The following is a 13648-nucleotide window of genomic DNA, read 5'->3' on the forward strand; positions in this document are numbered from 1 at the left end:
ATCTCTGCCTTAGCCGAATGTCAAATTTTCAAATACCCTAACATAAAATCAAGTGAACAACTTTACAACTTTTTTCTTTTCTTTAAGGACATTTTGAGGCTTTAACTCAAGAAATATTCCCATAATAAGTCTGGATATTATATGATCAGCAAATTTTCTTGCCAAAATTCACATTCAAAGCCTAATAACCAAAACTGAGAAAAGGCATTTCCGCCACAAAGAGGGCAATTAATTTTTTGGGCACACGACACTTCAATTCGGGTAATAACGAGTAGCCGCTCTCGAAATATTTATATTAATTTTACAGTTATGATGATGACAAGAGAAAGAGAGAGAGTGAGGGGCAAAAAACATTTTACTTAATTGGGCACAAACAGGCCCAAATATGAAAAGTCCTCTCATGTCTTCCCCTATACTATGCCATGCCTGAACCCTTTTAAAGATGCCCGAAGTGAGCCCCAGTACAAAGTCATCAACAAAGACTTTGCCTTTGTGCCGCTGGTCGGGTGAAGTAATTATATTTACCGTTAATTCCAAAGCTTTAATCCTGATTTACCGACACCAACACGAAAAGGTTAAGAGAATGCGTAAACAAGGTCCGCGACACAAAAGGGATTGCGGATTAGTCGATAGAGGAATAGAGGGGATTGTGTTGTGAGTGTGAATGTGGTTTCGCGAGAATCGGTTGTTAGTGATAAAAATAAGGTTACAGTGGTTACAATCACAAGCCAAGCTCCCATGGTCGTCACCCCACCGCCTCCCCTTCGCACGATTTGCATTTCATTCGAATTACGTTTTTTGTTTGCCTTTAATTGCAACGCTCATCCATTTCACTTTGCAGTTGGTAAGCACTGTTGATGCCCTCCAACTCCTTCCAGCTTTTTCTTGTGACACTTCTCTCTTTGACATTTTCAATGAATGCGAATGAGTGGGCAAAAGGAGGCGGTGAGGAGAAAGCGTAAAGCGTAAAGTGCGTTTGGTTTGATTGCGTTGACATAGAAGCGAAATGCCAGCGACTAGTTAAAACGAATTCGCACTTTAAGTGGAAATCCACATGGTTGTAGTCGGAAATGGAATGGGATTAGGCTTCTGAGGTGGGCACATTTAGAAAGCTCCAACTGATATCTTTCGGATTGACAGTTGAATAAACAAACTAACTTCAATGATCCTTTCAAAATCAAAGAAGTTAAAAAATTCTAAATTAATAATGATCGGGATAAGAAAATTATGGTCAATAAGTTTTCCTTTCTGGCCACGTCCATGTAATGTGTCTGTTACGTGAGTCTGTATCTATGTAAGTGTAAGCGTGGGTGTGTATGTGTGAGGCCATGTCTGCGTGAGCACTCATTGCAATGATTCGATATGTTGTTTCCCACTTTTAACTAATTGGCTGACAAAATGAACAATGAAAAACCAGAGATAAGAAATTGAAAACGCTTTCAGTTTATGTTTTTTTTTTCACATCGAAAAGCGGAATCGGAATCTACAGCCTTTAAATTACAAATATTTTCGTTTAAGTACTTTAAAAAAAATTTGGTAAAATATTTGCAACGATTTTTTTTAATCTAAAATCTGCATCAACAAGGGGAAAGATAAAAAAAAAAAAAAAAACAGTCAGACATTCACATTACTTTTATTTTAATAATGCAGCGAACGGTTGAAGGCAAGTTGGCATATGTGCGAACATTTTATACGAGCACACACAAAAGCACACACACTCGCCCCCTACAACTAAAAACATGAAGTATAAAAATTGTCTATTGTTTTGTTTTTGGTCTGGAAAAAGGCGGTGGACAGCCAGCCACATGGACGAACATGGCTGATGCGGATGTGGAAACTTTGTGTCTCTTTATCTCTCCCTTAGTGTATATGTGTGTGCGTATATGTATGTATGTGTAGGGGTTTGTGAGTGAATGTGCGTGCTTAAGTGTATGAGTTTGTGTGTTTGTGTCTGTCCATTTCAACTAGACCCCCCACCCAGCCACTGCACAACCATTCGACCAAGGCCAAAGCGTGCCGTTGCATTTTCCACCAAAACAATTTCAAATTATGTCGGGGGAAAAACCGACCATTCTCGGCCCCCAAATAACACAAATAGACCCCCTAGCCCCCATCCGAGTCCTTCCACAACCTTAACACGCGCACTCAGGCACAATTGCAATAAAAAAGTTTGTGATTTCCCTTAACAATAAAATAACTATGTGGAAAATGGTAAATGCATTTTATTAAAATGTTTTCCCAACCACTGTGCCAACATATTGCAACTTTATTTCCCCTCATTTTTCGCTCTTTTATCTTAATTTTTTTAACTAACCTCGAGTTGATGACTCAAGGCTATTAATATTAGTTGCAAATTACATGGAATTTTAAATTAAGCACATAGAAGAGAAAGAAATTATATACAGTCGTTTTTGGATATTGATCAAAAGTATACTTTGAAAGTGTGCTTAATTTAATTAGTTTGGCATAAATATTAAGTATCAATAGCTTTAAATTCTTTCTCATCATTAGAAATAAAGGAAAGTTTTCATTTTTTTTCCAACAAATTAATTCAAAGTATTGATAAATATTTACATATTTTGTCTGTCATGTCCATGCAGTAGACCATTGCATAATTTGTTTGCTAGCTCAAATATTTAAAACCAACTTTTGCATTCAAACCGATTTGCATATACTCTTTCAATAAAAGAGTTTGGGGAATCTCAATAAAGAATTTTGCATCTAAACGACTTAAGCCAAACCAAAGTGAAGAACATTAAAGGTTTAGATACCACAAAAAGCATTATAGTTTGTCTGAAGGCATCTAATTATGCAGATCGAACATTTCAAAACGTTTGACCAAAGTAAACAAATATTTTGATCGAAGAGTAGAAATGGGAATTCTATTTACAAAATTGAATCTTCATCCTAATGTTTCTGTCAATTGCCTGCCAAAACGGACATAGTTCACACCAGGCAAAAACAGGATTTGTGAATTTCTTTTTTTGTTGCTTTTGCAGGAAAGCAAAAATTAATTCATGTTTGTTTTCACTTGCCAAATTTGGGTCAATTGTGTATTCAACAGCTGGGGCAGGGGCAGGGGCAAAGCAGAAGAGAGGGGAGACACAGTTGCGACAACTTTCCATGAGAGTTTCCCAACACACACACACACACACACACACCAAAAGGCATAACACGAAAGAAAAAAAAAACAAAATTAAATATCTATTTGTACTCAGAAACCAATGGGGAATTTTACCAAATTTTTCATCAGTATATCAGGGTAAAGTGTTGGGAGTCCAGGGTGGGGGAATTGGCATTTTCCATCCGAGTTTTTCCATGCGCTTTGTTTTTGTATCTGGTATTTCACTGTGCTGCACAAATTTTATGTTTGTTTGTTTGCAGTTCTGATTTTGGGGCAGATACAAAAAAGGAAAAAAAATAATAAACCAGAAACTTTGCTTTTAATTAAAACATATTTTACATAAAGAAAAAATCAAATAAATTTCAGCTCTCAAAAGGAAAATGAAAGCTCTGCAAATGGCCCATTCAAAGTCAACAAGTATCAGCCGCAATGCACATTGACAGACTATTCAGTTGCCGTTCCCCACCCTTCACTCTTCTTTTCCTTTTTATGATGACCTGCCATTTTAGTTTTAATTAATTAACAGTCAATTAGTCCAAATACTTGTAAGTGCAGTCTCTCGGTGCCATTAAAGTGGCACTCATGCAGACATTTATTCATCTCTTGATCACTAATTCCCAACCATTCAAATGTTTAAGTGGGTTTAACTAGATTTTCTACACACAAAAATATGAGCCATCTACAGCTTAGTAATTCGAAGCTGATGGAAAAATCTGTTTCAGAACGCTCTCTTTTCAAACCAGTTTGGCTCATTAGAAGTTTATTTAAATGTATATTAATTTTTTTTCTTTTTTGTTCTGCGTGTCGCCCTTGTATTTCAAATCGAGTTTCGCACTTAAGCAGCTGTCCGTCCTTCCTGTATTTTTCCATTCTCCATGCTGATTTTCCTGTAGTTGCATGTTGGAAGGAAAAAAATCGAAAACAAGGTTTTGCAACAAGTTTTCCGCTTTTCTTTATGCGAGGTTCAAGAAGGCCACCAGGAGAAAAAAAAAGTTGGGAAACTTTTAAATCATTTTACCAACTTTTTTACACAAAGGACATCTTCTTAGTACGCTTTTTCAAAAGGGTTTCTCCTTAGATCATTACAAAAAGAAATGACACAATTTTCTATTCGATGATGACACCTCAGTAGGATCTTTCCTGAATTTCTCTAACTAATCATAAAATTATTTCAGTTTGGGACCGTTAAAACCAGATTCTTTGCATTGAAATAGTTCACCCGTATTGAAAGTAAATTTAATATGCTTTTAGCTTTGGGATTTTGCAGAATAAAGTTTTGTTCGAAAACTGGAAATTGTATGTCACATGCAAATGCAATTACAATACTTTTCAACAACTCTATCTCTATGTGGAACACATTTTTTTGGCCAAAAAATGTCAACTAACTTTATTTTGGATGTTTTTTTTTTTCGTTGTTGTCAGTGGAAAGCCAATCGATAGGTGAGCGTGCTTTTTGCCCTATTTGTTGCTGGCAAGCAGTACGTGAGTGCTCAGTGGGCCCCATCACAACTTTGACGTTTCGACTAATGAAAGTTCTTCCCCCAAGGTAGTGTGTGTGTTGATGTGTGTAAGTAGCTGCGTGTGTGTGTTAAATAGATGTCTCTGTCAAGGAGTCATGGTTTAGTTGATATTGGATGGCTTTTGTTGACATAGCGCTGAGCTTGCTCTAGGTGTCATTGCAATTCCTGCCATAGGGCCAAAAAAGAAAACAAAGTCACCAATAAAGGGAGAGAGGGAGACAGACACAAGAGGGTCTAAAAATACTGACCTTAATTGGCCTCTACTCTATTGCAAAATCTAAAATTAGAACAATTTGATAGTATTTCATTTTCTCCATCAACTCCTCCCAAGAGATAAATGTCATTTTACTATTCTAAACAACAAGACAGAATCTGTCAGTAGTTTGTCGTAGACTGTTTGGAGAGTACATATTGTAAAAATTTATTTTTAACACTTTCCGGCTAAAATTCCTATCTTTTCTTACAATGACGAAATCCTTGATGTCTCAGCGAGGCACTCAATTGACGAGATTGGCCATTGGCCAATGGAAGGTTAGTTATTCGGCGGATCCTTCAAAGGTATTGCAATATTTTTCGTCTTTTCCATAGGCTGCACATCAGCTCCGCTGCACGGTGTCTCTTAGAAGGTATTCCGATGGAGCTAATCTGAAGGAGGTTTTGGCCAAACAGGTTCCCAAGGAGCGGGAAAAGATGCTGGGCCTTAAGTGTCTCCATGGCGATAAAAAGCTTGGCGACATTAAACTTTCTAATGTGATGGGAGGCATGCGGGGATTGCTGTTGCTTATATGCGACACATCGTATGTGGACCCCAATAAAGGTATATTTTACCGGGGCATGACGCTCAAGGATGTGGTGAAGGATTTGCCACGCGTCCAGGAGGGCAGCAAGGAGGGAACCCCAGAGGGAGCCTTTTGGCTGCTAACAACCGGTAAAATGCCAAGCAAAGGTCAAGCCGAGGGATTGACCAAAGAATGGAACAAGCGGGGCAATGTTCCGCGGTATTGCCAGCGCCTTTTGGATTCCATGGATCAACGAATCCATCCCATGGCCCAGCTGTGTGCTGCCAGTTCCTGTTTGGACGCGGAAAGCAAATTCGTTAAGGCCTACAGAAAGGGTGTGAAAAAAACAAAGTATTGGGAATACATTTATGAGGACGCAATGGATCTATGTGCCTTTATGCCCGTAGTTGCTGCAATCATCTATTGTAATGCATTTAAGGATGGTGCTGGATCTCGAGAGTTAAATCAAAAAGAGGATTGGTCCGAAAACTTTTGTCGCATGTGTGGCTACAAGGACAAGAACTTTGTTGACTTGATGCGACTCTACTTTGTCCTGCACGCCGATCACGAAAGTGGCAATGTCTCGGCTCATGCCACCCAGTTGGTGGGATCAGCTTTGAGTAGTCCTTATCTATCATTCACGGCAGGCATGGCAGGTTTGGCAGGACCTTTGCATGGTCTGGCCAATCAGGAGGTATTGATCTGGTTGGAAGCAATGATTGAGGAAATTGGCGATGATCCCAAAGACGACGAGATAATTACTTATGTCAACGAGACTCTGAAAAGTGGAAAGGTGGTCCCTGGCTACGGGCATGCAGTACTCCGTCAGACTGATCCACGTTTCGAGTTGCAGAACGACTTTGCGATGAAGCATTGCAAAGATGACAAAAAGGTCAAACTGGTCACCCGACTGTGGAAACTGATTCCCGAGATATTGAAGAAACTGGGCAAGGTGGCCAATCCGTATCCAAATGTGGACGCACATTCCGGTGTCCTGTTGCAGCACTTTGGCTTGAAGGAGATGCAATACTACACTGTTCTTTTCGGTGTGTCTCGTGTCTTGGGCGTAATGGCACAAACCATATGGGCTAGAGCCTTGGGCGCACCCATCGAACGTCCCAAATCGTTTACCTCTGATTTTCTATGCAAATACTTCCAGGATAAGGGCGAAGATAAGAAAGCTGGAGGTGGAAAAAAGAAAGTATAAGAAGTAGTTTTCAAGTAGTTCAATTCCTTATTCTATAAATAAATTAGAAAAATTACACATGTAAGAAATTATAATAACCTTAAATTGCGTGCGGTTTCACTTGCATTTGACATTTAGTAATTGGCAGTCTGTCATTAAATCAACATGATGATGCGGCTTTGATATCTAAATTAACGTTGAATATAGGGATAAACGTCATCAACATACGCTCAAGTCTGTATACAGCTGCACCACAAGCTGCCTCAGTGAACATATTAATTATGATGAACCAAAAATACTTCAACATATGGGCATACTTAATAAAGATTCCTTTGATGTCTCGGAATGGGATTTGATGTCAGTTAAACAAAATTAAAGCCGTCGTCTCCCCGTTTTGGCTGAAACTTGAATTTGATACATTTTCTATACATTATACTCTCCCTAATAAATCAATCTCTCTCGTAATATAATATCAAGCGCTCATAATGCTTAATTAATTTGAAAACTCAACAAGCATTGTGCAACGGCATTGTTAATATTTCTCGAATACAATTAGGAAATTAGATCCTATATAAACTAGATAATTGGCAAATGGAAAACCAATTAAAACTTTTTGTATTATTTTCCGTTGCACGTGACTCTCAATCTCTTTTAAATTGCAAATTGACACACATTCACACTAAAGCCGAAGCAAAGTTATTTTAATCTACATAAAGTAGATGTATTAGTTTGCCAACCACTCGTCCTACTATCCCACTCCCCTAATACTCGCATACCGCATTGTCATCTACTTCAGTGGGTATCATTTATTTGTGTAATATTTATAAAAGCATTTCATCAACTGATTGATTTTTGTTCTAGTATTCCATTGTCATATGAATCCATTCTATTTTGTTCTATCCCTTCTATCTCCCTGTTGGTTGAATCAATTTTTTAGAACAGTTTAAATATCAACAGAGCGTATTACTTTTGCATGATTGCACAGAAATCTATTTCACTCAATGTATTCGACTTGTGATTGCTTTCAATTGGAATAAAGCCCAGGAGTTGCTTTAACTATTCGCTGGGGGGATAAACCAACCAACTGGTTATCCACTTGACAAGTGAGTACTTTCGATAAACTTGCAACAAATTTCTCACTAATGAAAATGCAGGTCTAAATCAAAGAGTCCAAAATCAAGGTTTAATATCGCATTTTTATTATTTTTATATAGAAATGACATTCCGAGTATCTTTCCATGTGCCTTGTTTAATATTTAAATTCAAGCAGTAAGAATAACTTTCTCATGGTCAAAGTAAACTTTATGACTTTGTTGCACAATGGGGGGAAAACTATTATTACTTTTCTTTTTTCCAAATTGTCTAGCAGTCCGCCCCGCCGCCTTGGGTCCTACTCTCTCTCTCTATCGCTGCTGGATAATGTCTCCCACAGACACTTGTTATTGTTAGAAATAAATAGTCCTGCCGCAGCCAACAGTGTGCAAGGAGGGGGGTAAAGGGATATTCTTAAGATATGCAAAAAATATCCAGTTGCATCTCAAATACATAGAGGAATATATGACATTGTGGCTATAGCAACAAAATAAAAGTTTTCTTTAGCTCGACGTCGGAAAATTATGATTCTTCCTCTGCTAGACAAATGCAGGAACTAAAACAGGAATAACTGTTAGACCAGAACGAGCATCAGAGACAGAATATGACCATAGTTGGAGCTCTTTTCCTGCCTTTATTGCTAGCAGGATGTTTTTAATGCTTACTCAAAATGTCAGAACTCCATGCATATTTGTATATCAGGCTTTGATATATCAAAGCGTATACCCTTACCAAAATGGAAGTATAATTCTATGAGAAAATAAAATTGACACGATATCATGGAACTAGTTAATGAGAGTATATGGGAATCGATATTCTCCATTGTCGTTGTTCATTTCTTTTTTTTGTTTTTTAATAAAAATTTAACAGATGTCAAACCTAATTAGTCGACTGTGTAATCAATTTCTCATTTGATTAAAACAAAAAATATAAATATACTTACATACATATGTACACAGTTACATACAAATGTGCAGTATGTTTCGATTGCAATTATATAAGCTTGACTTTTTGAGTTTAATTGTTAATGTCATTTGGCAATTGATTTCCATAATTGAAAATGCTTTTGTTGTACTTAGTAATATATTTATTATTTAATTAATATGATGTTAAAGATGGAAGCTAACAATCAACACGTGTTCAATTTATTTAACCCTAATAGCGGGTTAATTAAATCCATAAATAGATTATGTGGCATGCAAAAAGTTATATATACATATATATGATTTAAACATTTCTCAAAGAACTTTAGTCTCAGGGGTGACTAAACTTTGGCATATCCAATTTCACACTGACGCACATAGGAATAAAGGATGTGAAACAAAAAATCGCTTGATGCACGCAAACTGGCGAGAAAAACCTGACAGACCTGAAAGGCATCACAAAGCAACTTCAGTTCGTATCTGCTTACGACAGGTGGCAGCAGCTCCCAGCAAATAGAAGACTATCCCCATCCTCCCAACATCCTCCATTTCTAACTCCACCAAGCTGGCAAAGGACTCTAGCCCTTGGGCCGCTTTCAAGCGAAAGAACAGCAAATGTAATCGCAATTATTTCTACCTAAAGGCGCTTTTAACACATTCCACCACATTCCGGCGAGTAAAAAGGCTATGTGCAAATATTTTTCCAACTAGAGAGAGAAACAACGAAAAGGAAAAAAAAAAGTCAAAAGAAAATGCACTCGAAAAAGAGTTGAATGGCTGGAAAAAAATGTAAACTAAATATGTATCTTCAATGGCGGGGAAGGAATTCTCTGGCTTTCAGTTTTGGATTTCTCAGCCAACAAATGAGCAATTTATGGGGATCTTTTGTTAACTTTTCCTCTGAAAAATGTGGCTTTCCATCACTGACAAGGCAAATAACTGAATTGTCGGCCCATCCATTGTGCTCTAGATGCTCTTATGCTCTCGGCATTATGCATAAATTATTCGAGCTTGCGTCTGGGATGTGTGTGTGTGTGTGTGTGTGTGGGGGTGTGTGTGTGTGTGGGTGTGTGTATGTGTTAAGTATAGTGATGAAACACTCGACAAGGCCAATACATCTAATCAGATAATGTTGGCAAGTGATAAACGCTTTGACAGCCTTGATAGACGTGTTGGCATCGCCTTTGAAAGAATGAAAATCGATGGCCAATCGATGACACATTTGTATTATGCCATAAAAGTGATAAATGCTTGTCTAAGATTTTATGCTCTAAACACGAATTTGATTTGAGGTACTTGACTTTCTTTTTGTAGACATGTGTGTTGATGATTTTGTAGGTAGCAGCATAATTACATACATTTGTAACTAAGTTAGATGCAGATTTCCTGCTCTATACGTAAATATCCATCTCAATCTGTCGTAGTCACTGATGATTAATCGTACGAGTAATAGAAGAACTTTGACTTCCATCATGTTTTTTTCCATTCCTTGATTTTTTTTTGGTTTTCAATATCATTAAATCGCAGACTAAGTCACATCAGATGTTTGTCAGGATTATTCTTCATAAAAGAAATAGAAAAGACGAAAAGCAAAAACCAAGGTTTTTAATTTCAATTTCCGTTGGCTTTTGTGTCATCTTGATTGACAAATTGAAACAAATAGCTGGAGGTAATTCAAATGTCTGATATCTCTTCATGTTGTGCCTTTGTATACGTCCCATCTCCTCTTAGTCCACCATATGGATATTGATTTTCCGAGAGTGAAGTACATTTTGAGTCAAGCTGTTGATGTTATTTATCAATTTTAGTCATTTAATGCAAAGAATTGCTCATAGTTCTGTTGTCTGTTTGTTTTGTTTGTTTTGTTTGTTTATCTGAGCTGCATTATTAATGAAACAAAAGCCTTAGCCTCAGCGAGCGCGAACGAGAGAGAATGGTTGAGAAATAAATGAATTCGTTTCGGTGTGGACAGATGTATCATGTCATAGAAAAGGCAAAAACAATGATAAATTAATTAACTTTCTTTCTCAAAAACAAAAAAAGGGCAACACGTGCTAATCCTCATTGTGCATGAGACGTGAACGGAACAGAACCAGAATCTTGTTAGGCTAATTAAATCAAGTTAGGGGAATTACGAAATACGTAGACAATTACATAAATTTGCCAAATGCCGCTCTTTAAATTTAAAGCCACATTAATCTTTCACTGGCAAAGCCTGCTAAGCGAGGTGGAACGCATAATTCTCGTATACTGCCAAACAAAAGCTATTCAAAAGATAAGAATAGAGTCAAAAGTAAAGTCTTGGGCCAACACCTTGTCCGTGGCTCCGTTATATAATTACAAGGCCGCACTCGAGCGACAAGCGACAACTGCACTCCTATCAGAAATTAATTCTCTCAAACAATGGTGCCATCCACTCACTGGGGGATAATGACAGCAGACAGGAATCAAAAGTTGGCAATCAGGATACCAATTCGTTTCACAAACAATGCCGCACAAAAAAACTTTTGCGCTTGCGTAATAATGTAAGCAAACCGCGGAAGCTGGTAACAAAACCGCCAAACAGAAGTTCGACATGTTTGCCTTCGTTTCGGTTAAAGGCGAAATCAAATTTCTAATTAGAATGTCTAACAAAGCCCTGGAACCAGAGTTGTTGAGGAATGGTGTGACTACATATACATATATAGAAACATGGCTGGTTGTGTAATTTGATTTAAATTGAATGTGCACAAATGTTGAACATGTGAAAGAAAACAAACTTTAAGTTTCAAATCGACAAACAATTGAATACAAACTGCATTGACATAAGAAAGGAAACAAAGAAATCTTACTAAATCTCTCAAACAGGATCAATCAGGACTTTAGAATGCTATGCATTTATAGCCAAATCTCTTTTACAGTCAATACGAAATCCTTCTACTTTTGAACAATTCGTTTTCTTTCTATACAAATTGTTAAGGAAAGTAAAAATGTTGAAGTTCTGTGATTCTCAATCGTAAAGTATTAGTAAAATTAAAGTGAACCTAAATAATTTATATATTTTTAGCCTACTTCACTTAATTGCTGGCACTTTCAGTTTCGTCTTGTCATATTTTCAAACTAAATATGAAACTTTTTGCCGCTCTAATTGCATTTCATACGCCTAGAGAACTTTAAGCCACCTTTTCTTCCTGCACTTTTCCGGCCTACACATTTTAAATAATCTTACTGTATTTCAGATCCGCACTCAAAAACTATGACAGTCGTCCGTCATCACAGCCACACACACAGACAGACACACACACACTCATATAAGCAGACATATCACATTCAACTATTTGAACAGAAAATGTGCAAACTTTTACAATAAATCAGAAATTTTGTTACACATTACAGACAGAGGCAGAAAAGTTTTTGTGTGATTCTTTTCTCATTTTGCTGTTGTTGTTTTTGTTTTTTTTTTTTAATTTTAGTTCAGTTTCTGCCACGCCAAATGGAAATTTGTTTACAATGCTGTTGACGCTGATGCTCTGCTCTGCTCTGCTCGAAAATTGCTGCCTGCATTTTCGAATTTTGGAGGAAAAACATGCCTCTGGCTATACACTAGCATGCCCAGAGCTACATACTTACGTACATATGTATGTGTGCTTTTCCCAGGGCCAAAAGTTTGAATATAAATTGCGCAAAGTTTCCCCTCCCTGTAACGAATAGCTACGAGTGCGTGAAAATGTGGCAAAATGTGTGTTTAGTTGGTTTACTCTAACGTATTTTAGGCCTTAACATGAAGAGACCAGCTAACAAGTGCAACAGTTATTATAATCCCATTTGACAGGTGTAACACCGAAGCTCATGCAAGCTCTATAAATTGCTTACTTTAGAGCTGCGTTTAATCAGTTATTAAATTGTTTGCTTGTAGAAAATTCGTCAGGCTTACAGTCAAATGCACATGGCAATTCTGGCTGGAGGTAGGAAAATATTCTCCCAGTCCAGACCCTCGCGCCATACGTATCCAACTGGCTCTAACTGCGACTACATCTAACAATCCATTGAGCACATTGTGTGCGTTCAGCTATAACACAAACAACACTGCTAAAGCCAGATGGAAGTGGAGCAGACGTCTGCACTGAGAGTAGAAATGAAGTACAGTGGAATATTTGCCGTGGGTTAGATTCAAAATGCTAATGCCGAATATGGGAAAAATATTATAGAGACTACTTTTAAGGAAGGAAAAACCTATACATTCTTATAAGGAAAATTGTTATTAAAATCCTCAATTCAGGCCAGAATGCCAACCAAGTCGTACTCAGAAGTTGACCCTTTTCTCTTTGAATCTTTTTAGGAGTTTCATGATATTCCACCTTGGTAATTAGTTGTCCTTTAGTTCAACTCGCATTTTCTGAAATTTCAGAAATCTTTTGATTCCACTGCTGAATGTTCAGACGATGGCTTCATTGCCTCGGTGGGAGCAATCAAAGTCCGTGACGAATGAACGATTTAACGATTATGGCGATAAAGAGATTTATCGATGAACAAATCAACTGAAACAATACATATACACACACACATACACACAAAGCCATACAAACACACACAAAACACTTCTAGCCGCGCCTTTAGAGACTTCCTTCCGCTTTTATGCGCGTGCCAAAAAAGAAGAAGACCCATGAAATGGTGGGCGAAAGGCGTGCAGGATGCGATAGGCGTGGCTAGCCAGCAGCACTCGCGTGTGTTTTATTGAGCACTTCATTGAGCGCTCACTTGAACGGTATATGGCGACGATTAAAATCGATTAAGTCCATTCAAAGCATAAATCAGCGAAGAGAAGCCAATTCAATCTTTTTGTATGTATCTGTATCTGCCAGTTGAAGGTCAGTTGGCAATTGCCAGTGATGAATGGGCCAAGTTAACAAATATTTATGCCATCTAAAAGTACTGACCACAAACATAGAGTGCTTTAAATGGCTGTAGAGTGGTTGTATCCATCTTTGTATAACGTCAAACTTGTCCCATTTATCATTTTTGTATGTTTGATGATGATTTTCATC

At 37.6% G+C, this 13648-nt stretch overlaps 1 protein-coding gene and 1 long non-coding RNA gene across 2 annotated transcripts in view; both read left to right on the forward strand.

Annotated features, from left to right (window-relative positions):
* LOC137584561 (uncharacterized) overlaps positions 1–13648 on the forward strand; it is a 49389-nt gene that overhangs the window by 15719 nt on the left and 20022 nt on the right. The gene's annotated exons all lie outside the window — the stretch shown is intronic.
* LOC137584821 (probable citrate synthase, mitochondrial) lies at positions 5005–6714 on the forward strand. The gene is made up of 2 exons (XM_068300388.1): positions 5005–5175; positions 5233–6714. Exons 1-2 carry the CDS (start codon positions 5110–5112, stop codon positions 6628–6630), a joined length of 1464 nt encoding a protein of 487 aa, XP_068156489.1. The 5' UTR covers positions 5005–5109; the 3' UTR covers positions 6631–6714.

This window comes from Drosophila tropicalis, unplaced genomic scaffold (assembly GCF_018151085.1).
Source record: "Drosophila tropicalis isolate 14030-0801.00 unplaced genomic scaffold, ASM1815108v1 contig_878, whole genome shotgun sequence".
NCBI lineage: Eukaryota > Metazoa > Arthropoda > Insecta > Diptera > Drosophilidae > Drosophila > Drosophila tropicalis.

Excerpts from the sequence above, each read along its gene's own strand:
- LOC137584821 (XM_068300388.1), top strand. The coding sequence starts at position 5,110 with ATGACGAAATCCTTGATGTCTCAGCGAGGCACTCAATTGACGAGATTG. Across the intron at positions 5,176-5,232 it reads TGGCCATTGGCCAATGGAAG|GCTGCACATCAGCTCCGCTG; the intron begins GTTAGTTATTCG and ends TCTTTTCCATAG.